This window comes from Vigna unguiculata, chromosome 9, assembly GCF_037176805.1.
Source record: "Vigna unguiculata cultivar grain cowpea cultivar isolate G323 ecotype 2 chromosome 9, ASM3717680v1, whole genome shotgun sequence".
NCBI lineage: Eukaryota > Viridiplantae > Streptophyta > Magnoliopsida > Fabales > Fabaceae > Vigna > Vigna unguiculata.
This window is the reverse complement of record NC_140800.1, coordinates 29,197,272-29,208,390: the sequence shown is the minus strand read 5'-3', so window position 1 is coordinate 29,208,390 and position 11,119 is coordinate 29,197,272. Positions and strand designations below refer to the sequence as shown.

The window sequence follows — 11,119 nt, the reverse complement described above, 5'->3', positions numbered from 1 at the left end:
ACATTTGTATTTTATATATATATATATATATATATATATATATATATATATATATATATATATATATATATATATATATATATATATATATATATATATAATATTATGTCTTTTTTAAAGTTATTTTTAACGATTATGAGCTGTACATTCATTTTAAGATAGAGATAACAAGAAAAGATTTTAGTTTTAAAATAGGATATGTTTCATTCTAAAAATAATTTTAACAACTTTAAATATCACTATAACAAAATTGACTTTAGACAATACAGAAAAAACTTTGGCCTAATGTCAAAAAATCGTGGCCTAATCTTTAGGTAAGGAATTGACAACGAATTTGTAGTCGTTGTGTAAGTGACTCTGACCTATACTATAAACAATAATTTTTTTCCTTTAGGCCGCGAATTTTAAAATTTGTTGCCTAATATACATTAATTAAAAATTACTGTCTAAGATGTTGCAATAGGGAACGGTTTTCTTATCGACTTAATGCAACAATTATTTTTGTGTTCTTTATTCTTTTTGTCACATTTAAAATTATTATTTAAAATAAATATATTTTATTAAAGTAGTAGAAATAAAATAAAAATAAAATTTAGACTACATTAATTAAAACACTTATAATATATAACGAAATTAAAATTTTTCCATATATTGCAAAATTATATTGTAATATTGTCTACATTTCCAAGTAAAGTAATTACAACTAAATAAAAATAAAAGTAATTACAACTAAATAAAAAAAGTAATTACAACTAAATAAAAATAAAACTAATTACAACTAATTAAAAATAAAAAATGTACAATTTATCTTCTCTACAGTTTCATTCCTCTTTCATCTTGATCTTCACACATGTACCATTTAAATTTTTTATGACTCTTCTTCATCTTGATCTTCACCCTCATGCCGCCAAAAAAAAAGAAGAAAAGTTCAATAAATTTTTCAAATAATAATTGCATGCTTGTAAAATATAAAATTATTAGCTCTAAGAATTAATATTACAAGATAGTAGTTGCTAACATATCTCTCTCTAACTCACATGAACATGTTAAATATATAATTTTGAAGAATTATTTCTCAATAATAGAGAAATTGTATGTCAAGACATATATGTAGAAAGATGTATATAAAACAATAGTGAAAATATATTTACATGCAAGTAGAAAGCCAAAATGAAATGGAATAATAATGCCACATACGATGAAGGACAACACACAAAAGCAAACGTTCCGAACATTACTAATTCAAATAAAAAAAATTTGCATACAAAACAAAACATAATGTTGTTATAGTAAAGCAAGAATACCTTCTAATTAAAGTTGAAACCACCAGAAGGCACCGAAGGAAATTCGTGGCCACCAAAGTTGAACCCTGACTGAGAAGCATCCCGTGGAGGCACAGTTTCATCATCTTCCTCCGTCCAGTATGTCTCAAGAATCTTCACTGCCTTTTCATAAATCTCAGTGTTATCATGACTCTGTAGGTTCTCAATTTTCTCTAACCCCTCAGCATCATCAATCATTTGGCCATATATATTCACGCAATCTACATGAATTAAAATAGAACTAACTTATTAAAATGGCATATTAAAACAGAACTTGACAGTAATTAAAATTGTGGAAGCTAACAAAATGCAAGGAAAAAAATTTCAACCAAAACACTACTAGGAAACAAAAACCAAAATTCCTTTGAAATTTACGGAGTAAAGATCCACCTAACTTACATCTCTCCAAAGGGTAAAAAGGAAATAGCATATCATACCTCCTTATTGAGCGACTTCAGCGACAACCTCGGCGTCCCCATGTTCTTCCAGTAAATGTCAGTGGCCAAGGGTGCCCTCTCAACCTTCCACTGGTTCCGCTGCAACCGCAATTCCATAACAGAAAAGAACTTTCCAATTCTCCTCCTCTTCTCATTCTGAAAATCCTGAACAGCCTTATTAGCAGTATACACATCCCTAAACATAACAAATGCAACAACAGCACCAGGCGTACGCCCTTCTTTACAATCAACGGCTATGATTTTCGGCAAACCCTGAACCATAATAGTGAATATTGCAGTGGAATTCGAGGTAGGATCACTCAAATTACCGTATCCCTCCCTGAACCTCGTAATCCTCAAACGCTCCTCGGTGGCCGAAATCCCGAAGTGAACCAAAAACACCATGACAACGGCGAAAAGGAAGTGAATCCAGAGAAGAGAGGACCCCTTCTCTATGTTCGTGATCGTGGTTCTGGAGAAGCCATCGTCGATGACGGCGGTGCCACCGGAGATGTTGAGCGGGAGGAGGACGGTGACAGCGAGCACAGCGAGAGAGAGGAGGGCGCAGCTGCCGCCCTCGATGAGAAGGAACTGCGCAGCGTCAGTGCCGCAGTGGCGGGCGATTTTGCGGCCAGTGGCATGCCAGACGGCGATGAGCTTGGAGGCGAGAGCGGCGGGCCCCGACATGCGGCTCAGGTTGACGAAGAAGATGACTTTAGTGTCTTTGATTGTGTGTTTAGGTTTAGCGGTGTCTCTTTAGTTTTGGCGCAATGTTTAATTTTCAATTGGAGGGAAATTTTAGTTTTGGAAATTTTCACAATCTAGGAATTTTTAGTTAAAATTGAACTTTTTTAATTTATTTTAGGTCATCTTTTAATATAGGTATAAATATATATTTGGTATCCAAATTTTTTCGGAAAGTTCAATGTGGTACTCGAATTTTAAGAATGTTCAATTTGGTACCCCAATTTTCTAAAGAGGTTCAATTTGGTCTCTCCGTTAAGTTGGAGTTAACACCGTGTCCGTACAGGACACATGTCAAGCCATGAAATTTTTATTTTTTTTTAATTTTTTTCAAAAAGTTTTAAAAAATGCCACGTGACAGTTTATCATCGTGCCACGTGGCAGCTTACAAGCATGACACGTGGCAGTGTAATACTTGTTTTCAATTTAGTACCCCAATTTAAATTTTTGGTTCAATTTAGTATCCCAATTTTTTAAAATCATTCAATTTCGTCATCTTCCATTTGAGACCAAATTAGTAAATAAGCTTAATTACAACCTATATATACATGTTAAAATAACTTTTTATAATATATATACATCAAATCATTTCACCTAAATACTTAAATTATTTTATTTTTTTATTTTAACCTTTGTAATTTTTTATACATGAAATTTTTTACACTTGTAAAAAATAAAATAATTTGAATATTTAGGTGTAGTGATTTGATGTATAAATTCAAAACAATTATTTTAACATGTTTATATAAATTATAATTAAGCTTATTTACTAATTTGGTCTCAAATAGGAAAGGACGAAATTGGATCATTTTAAAAAATTTGGGTACTAAATTGAACCAAAAATTTAAATTGGGGTACTAAATTGAAAACAATTATTACACTGCCACGTGTCATGCTTGTAAGCTGCCACGTGGCATGATGATAAACTAACACGTGACAGTTTTTTAAATTTTTTGAAAAAAAAAATTAATTTTTTGAAAATAAATTAAAAAAAAAATAAAAATTTCATGGCTTGACACGTGTCCTGTACGGACACGGTGTTAACTCCAACTTAACAGAGAGGACCAAATTGAACCTCTTTAGAAAATTGGAGTACCAAATTGAACATTCCTAAAGTTTGGGTACCACATTGAACTTTCCGAAAAAGTTTGGGTACCAAATGTGTATTTATACCTTTAATATATTAGGCCACACTTTTTAAGGCAACATTTGAATAAAACGTAGTATAAGTTATCAACATTTTGAAAATTGTTGCCTTAGGTACTCTCTAAGCCACACCTATAAAAGTATTGCCTTTTTCATGTATAAGCAACACTTTTTTGTTTGTGGATAAATTTTGTGTTGCCTAAAGTCAAAAATGCTGTAGTGGATGATCAAAATTTTAGTTTTGAAATGGTTGAAAAGCCAAGAAGGGGGTTGAATTGGCTAGTTAAAAATTTAGGCTATCTTTGCAAGCTAAAAACCACCTTTAATTGAATCAAATAGATCACCAAGTTAGGATGCAAACAGGACTGAACTATACACTTTCAATCGATCAAAAAATAGAGTTAACAAATTAATTTTACTAAACAGATTCTGTTCTGGTATAATCAATCGATTGAAACTGAAAAATAGTTGACTAAAATACTAGGAAAAATGCAGAAATGTGAATTTGAATTTTAAACTAGAAACAATGCTCAAGAATGATCAAGATCAGTTCCAAATGATTATACAAACATGCTCAATGCTTCAGATGCTGTAAAAACATGCAAGAACATGAAAAAGATGATTAAAGCACAAGTTCTTGAAACTTTAAAGTGAAAATGCAAGAGAGAAAGGTTAGAAAAGAGAGGACACCACAAATTTTTATACTGGTTCACTCAAACCTAAGCTACATCCAGTTTGTCAAGGCAACCTTAGCTTGACTTTGCACTATTTCAAAAGTTTTAGAAAGTATCCACCCTTACACTTCCAAAATATGCAAAAACATCACAAAAGACTCTTGAATCACACAAGAATCACACCAGCACAACAAGAACCCTCTTGCAGACCTGGAAAACCACCAGGCACACACACAAAGCTTGAGAAAAATCAAACCTCAGTGGTAGCACAACCTTGCCTACCACAAATCACTTTCTCCAAGCTTCAAACCAAGTCAAAAGCTTCAAGAATTGATCCAAGATCAATCTTCAACAGCTGCAACACCTATGATCACGAAGGAGAGAGTTTCCACAAGTTTCCAGAACCAAATCGGCCTCTAAAATGATCAACAAACCTCTCTTTCGAAAATCACAACTTTTATAGTCAAACTGTTACGAAATTCAACAGGTTGATTTTCAAATCAATCGGTTGATTTTACTTGACTTAAGTGAAATCAGTCGATTAAAAACTAAATCAACTGATTGAATTTGTTGCAGTTTAAGACTACTGCAGCCAACCTTTTAACCTGTTAAAAAGCCATTCAACAGATTAAAAGAGACATTTTAACCTGTTGAAAAACCATTCAACAGATTAAAAACACACCAAAGACCAAACTACATCTAATTAATGCTTTAAGGTCTACAACATGAATTACAAACTACAAGTACACTTTCTTAATGATGTAACTACATGGAGAGCACATGTTTCAGCCTTGATCACCATGAATATCATAAAATCTCCTTTCATTCATCAATGTAGGCTTCATTCCCAATGTTTATGGCTTTTAGATAGTTCAAAAGAGCTTCATTCAATCTTCATCAAATCTTCAAGAAGCAAACCACCTTGGCTTCTCATGTCAACACAAATGAATATACTTTTATAATTGTATAAAGTTTCATGTTGTCCAATTTTAATCTAAAAGAGTTTGAAAACATAAGAAGTTCATTAAAAATTTCTAACAATACTTAATTAAAATATCTAATTAAAAGTGTTAATTTCATTACCTTTCATGTTGGTCTATAACCAGTCTTGGAGACACATCAATGCCTCCACAGTATCTGGAAGTAATCTACTCCGATGTGGGGTAAGAATCTGACTACCATTATTGAATGAAGACTCAATTTTTTTTACTAATATATATATATATATATATATATATATATATATATATATATATATATATGAGGATATTTTTCTGAATTAAAATTTAGCGGGTACGGGTCCACGGATACGGATACTATGATACCCATACCCACCCCATTAGCATGCGGGTATCAAAAATACATGTACCCGCAGGTAGCATGTATCCATTTTTAATATTTGTTTCCTATCCATTGCGGGTTTTATCCGCAGATACCCACGGGTACGAATTTTTTTATCCCTAGGTGCATCAACACCTATTAACAGTTTGGAACCATTCCACAAGTTAGACAATGACACTGGCCATGGTGCTAATACAAAGAAAATACATTAGTCATCAACAAAACGTAGTGATGAATAAAAGTTAAAAAGAATAACACCTAATGCAGGCTTGATCCTAGCCTGAATCAGAATTATAGCACAATAATCTTTTTCATCATTTCCCTTCCAATGATTAACAAATTTTTGATAATAGGAATCCTACACAGTGATGGAAATAATTGAATCACTACATGATGATTAGTTAAAAGAAAAATATTAGTCATTTTACAAACTTAAATAAAGACTTAAAAAACACAAATGAAACAATTCAAAAATCTCAAGTCCTTCAGATGAAAGGTATAAGACTGAGAAATTTAATTAAATAAATAAATAATTAATAAATGTAGGATGTGGGAGCATCTATCACAATTAATGCTAGTCTTTATGATGTGGAAAAGTATTAGCTTAAGTGGTTGAGAGTACTTGATTATTATAAAAGGACTTTGGTTCGAGTCCTGTATTTTCAATTGGTTATTATTTTAATAATAATATGCTTGATCATGATAATTGATAATATAATCTTATATTTATAGGAATTATCATGAAACATGAATTGGTTGAATTGGTTGTACGCTTGTCTTGAAATTGAATGATTGTGTGTTCAAGTCTTAGCTTAGGTGAAATGAGTTCCTTTTTGCCAATTTTCTTTTTTTTTTTTGCATGAATGTGAAGGAGTAGAAACCCTAGCCGTCTTGAGGAGTAGAATGAGAGGCTAGAGAACCACTTAGTAATGGAAATTGAAGTACCATGAAGACACTTTTAATTAGATTTTTGTTTTTTAATTAAATTTAACTAAATTGGGTTAGTAAGTATAGGAGAGAGAATAATTGGGAGAGTGAACCACTACAGAATTGTGTGCACTATAAGAAGAGTATTTCAAGCATCCATTCGTGTAAGAGAGAGAGAACGAAATTTTTGGGTGATACGGGGTTAAAAGGATAAATAAGCCATGGGGGGAACTATGTGAGAATGTTAAATTAAGATTTGGGTTTTAACAGATTTGGATGCCATGATAGTACCTTTCCAGTTAATTAAACTAGAGCTTTGTTTGATGGTGTGGATTTACCTAAGTTGAAAATGTGGTGTAAATATAGGTTAAGGTATAAGTGTTACGTTACATGAATTTGGATGGAGATTGAGGAAAATCTTTGGGGTCAATGATGGGGTATAAGTAGTATGAAGTTGACAGTGGCTTACTATGAATAACAATAATGATCTTAACAAATCAAATGGTTGGGATACTTGGGTTGGTGAATCTGTATGGAAATAGGAATGTTGGTAATAAATTAAGAAGTGTGGGAATAAAGACCAGAGGATATGATGTCTGTAACTTGGTGAAAGTTATAGTATGTTTCTATGTTTGGATTAAGGAAGTAATATGCTCTATTGTGCTAAAAACCAGTAAATTCGCATTATTGGTGTAGCGCCTTGCAGTGAGGGCGAACCGCTAGGCGATAGCAACAAATCAGGAAAAATTAATGGAATGTGTGGCACTTGGCAGTGAGGGTGGTTTAGCCAGGCGACAAATGTAGGATCTGGGCTTTAGGGTGCGCATAGTGCTTGGCGGCCGAGAATTTCCGCCAGGCGGTCTGGAATGGAATTTCGCCTGGCAACTTTGAGAGCAGCACCAAGCGATACCTGTAAAGGCAAAACGTATGTATGCTTTGGATGTGGATGGTCTACAGGGCTTTGGGTGATACCTTACAGATCGACTTGCTGGAGCGTTTCTTGAGTTGTGCCTCGGGATAAAGGGTAAACACGTGGCATTCCTTAAGTTGTGGCTCAGAATGACATCTCTTGAGTTGTGGCTCGGGATGGTGGATGAACACGAGCATTCCTTGAGTTGTGGCTCAGATTGGCAAGTGTTGCCGGTGTGAGTGTGCGAGTTGTGGCTCGTAGGGATGGGTCCAAAAAGATTGCCCTCTTCAGCATTGGTCGGAGGGTTTGGTAGTCTAGGGACATATACAAACTATGGTTTGTATTGGGAACTCCACCCAGTGTTACAGAGTGTGGTCTGTAGCAGGTTTCCCGCACGTGTTCTAAAAGTTGTGGCTTATAGGTATGGCAACAAAGGGGATCTTGAGGTTACCATCCAAAGATGTAGAGCATGGATAACATGGTGGTGGCCATGTGGTATGGAATCAAAGGATAGAGTTCCTTTGATAAGTGCATGCATATATCTATTTGAATTGGTATATGTTTATCTATTAGCTCACCCTATCTACTTGTGTTTGGTGATGATCGTGTAATGCGTTACACAGGAGCAGATGATGTTGCAGGTGGTGCTGGTGAGGCATAGACCCGGAGCGGGGCTATCTTGGGGAGTCTTCTTTTTATAGAGTTGTATTACTTTACAGATTTTAAAGACTTTGTAAACACATATGTTGTCAAACTTGAACATTGTATTTGATATTTATGTTTTTGTGGATTTTGAATTATTACGATAACAAAGGTTTTTAATTTTCCTGCATTTTGGGAAAAGACAGTATAATAAATGAGGTTTCAAAATTAGTAATATCCAACCGGGATGTTTCAAAAAGTGACATCATTATTCTGCACCTTAATCTGCACATTGTTCGTAACACCAATTACATCTACAAAATTTACAAATAACATCTTCACAAAGTCAAAACAAATCCACTAATCTAAAAATTTAGAAATCACAGCTTCACAAAGACAAAACAAATATTTAAAATAGAAATAGATGTAGCAAGTTAAAAAGGCAAGTTAATATATATACCAATCAACAAATCAGTAGAGTAATTCCCTTCAATAATTTCTTTAATACTTTTGAACTTGAAAACCTTCATAGGTACATTTGCAATGGGTTAAGGTCGTACAAAGGTGACTCCTATGAACAATAACTTAAACGGGTGGTCACAAACTATAAATTGAGATTTTTTCTTCAAGATCTTGAAATTATGCATTTTATAAGTACTCCCCTCCGTGAGCTTGTCTTGCCATATTTCAATATCTTCCTTTTTAGTCATTGTAGGTATAACATCACCCTAAACATAAAAATCATTATCATACTATGTCCAGGTATAAAAAATTAACTTTGACCAAGTAAGTTACCTTTTGATCCATAAGAATCATCTTTATGTGTCCTTTTGATCCAGAAGAATTCTTGTTTCCCATAACCCAGAGATCGATAATTCTGACGGCTAGTTTCAATGTTTCTCTATTTCCATCAATATCTTTGATCATATCAAGTTCCCTAGCCATCTGCAAAAGCAATATATAGACATGAGATACATTATATAACTAATAAAAGAACAAACTTTGAACAAAAAAAATCATCAAAAGTTGAAGCTTCAACATAGAACCAAAAAAAATAAATAAAGGTTGATAAGCTTCAAAATAACAATATACAAAAAAAAAACAAAGAAACCACAAATATATGGTTGAAGCTTTCAACAAAAAAAAAATCAAGAAACGTTGATTGCAATAACATTGGACCATAAAAAATTCAGAAATGTAAGAAAAATACTATAATAAAAGGAAGGAACTAACTCTAAACCAAGAAAATATAAGAAACCTTGCAAGTTCAAAATAAATATATACCAAGAAGATCAAAGCAACAACAAATGTAAGGTTGAAGCTTTCAACCAAACAAAATCAAGAAAGGTTGAAGCTTTAAAGCAAGTTGAAGAAAAAATAAATTTCAACCAAAGAATATCAAAGCATATACAAAAGGAACTATTCAACCAAGAAAAGGAATAAACTAACTTCCAAACAAGAAGGAAGAAGATGAATATGAAAGTAGGAGGTGGAAAGCTTTGAGGATTGAAAGAAGAAGATGAATATGGAAGAAGAAGGTGGAAAGAAGGATAAAGTTAATATATGGAGTATATAAAGGAGTTGACACGTGTCAATTGGAGAAGGGATGTGCAAAATTATGTAGAATGACTAAAAAACCACAAAAATGGACACTTGTCAACAAAATAAGTTGGGGTATTGAAGTAATTTCATTAGGCTTATCTTTTTTTAGTTATATAGTAGATATAGTAGATATGGGAACTGAGTTATTTTACAGAACTAAAATACACTTAAATATAAAGTGAAAAATACAAACAACAGAAAATCATTATAAAAAACTTAAAAGAAAATCATAATAGAGAAGATATCAAAGATATCTCTATCAAATGGGATTGTAGACCTTAATGATAAGAGTCTTATATATAGCGTACTTTGATCTTCAAACAGATGAAGTCAAAGATATAAAGAGAAGGTATAAAAGGTTTAGAAAAAATATTTAAGATAATGATTTGTATAAAATGAAACTCAAATTAATAGAAAATCCTATTTATCATCGGTCTTTTAATAATGAAATAATTGAAAAAGTCATATTTTTTATATAATGATAAGCTAAAATAATTGCATTTATAAAATATGTGAAATTAATTGAAGATTCCTATTTGTTTTCTTTATTTTTTGTATTGACCTAATATTTAGACAAATTAAATGAGATTATGGGCCTTTGTTAGAGTTGTCAAAATGGGTTGAAACCTATGAGCTAACCCGGCCCATCATGGATTTGAGTTGAAATTTTTTTACAAATTTTAGTACATATTAATTTTTTACCCAACTTGCTTAGAACCCAGTTCACCCGAGTTGAATCCGTGATGAACTGGGTTGGCACGTGTCTAAAAAAAAAAGTAAATACATCTGTAAGCACATGTCTAATTAGTGTTTTGCAACAACTTATATTACAACCTTAAAAACTCGATTTAGTAATGATCCGAAGCACAATTAATTATCGATTGGTAAGTTACACTTGAAAAAAACCTAACCAGTTATATTAAATAATATAAAAATAATTTGTTTTAGATGGACCTCTTAACAACTTACTTTTACAAATATTTTGATCTTTAAAAGTGTTATGGACTATTTGTATTTATTCAAAAAAGTAATATTCAAGAAAAATAACAAATATAAAATATGCGTAAAAATGTGTTAGATGTGTCTCGCATGATGGGCCTGTGCGGGATATCAAGATTTTTTTTAACGGGCCTTTAGATCAGCTCACTAAAACCCTCCGAATTGTTATCTCTAGTACTGTCCTAAATAATCATCAAGATTTTAGGGTGATGTATTTAATTGAACACAATAATAAAATATGAATAAAAATAAACTAAAATAACAAAACTGTTGCAAACATTAAAAAGTCATTATTTTTTTTTTCGGGTTTAAAGTTCTGATCTTCCAGCATCCAACACTATATGTAAGAGGTGGTGAACATATAAATTAAACTCA

General features: G+C 32.3%; 1 protein-coding gene across 2 annotated transcripts; it reads right to left on the bottom strand.

The window, feature by feature from the left end:
• Window positions 1-625: 625 nt before the first annotated feature.
• On the bottom strand, window positions 626-2,527 carry LOC146883865 (hyperosmolality-gated Ca2+ permeable channel 4.1-like). 2 transcript variants are annotated; one of them, XM_085666471.1, is made up of 3 exons: window positions 1,760-2,527; window positions 1,305-1,543; window positions 626-898 (listed from the first exon to the last, which is right to left on the bottom strand). In XM_085666471.1, the coding sequence occupies exons 1-2, from the start codon at window positions 2,444-2,446 to the stop codon at window positions 1,535-1,537; spliced, it is 696 nt and encodes a 231-aa protein (XP_085522597.1). In that variant the 5' UTR covers window positions 2,447-2,527; the 3' UTR covers window positions 626-898; window positions 1,305-1,534. The 2 variants fall into 2 exon arrangements, with proteins under 2 accessions (XP_085522597.1, XP_085522598.1); XM_085666472.1 differs by having other exon boundaries at window positions 626-891.
• Between the last annotated feature and the right edge of the window lie 8,592 nt (window positions 2,528-11,119).

Bases quoted from the DNA above. Each gene is read 5' to 3' on its own strand.
- LOC146883865 (XM_085666471.1), bottom strand. From the start codon at position 2,446: ATGTCGGGGCCCGCCGCTCTCGCCTCCAAGCTCATCGCCGTCTGGCAT.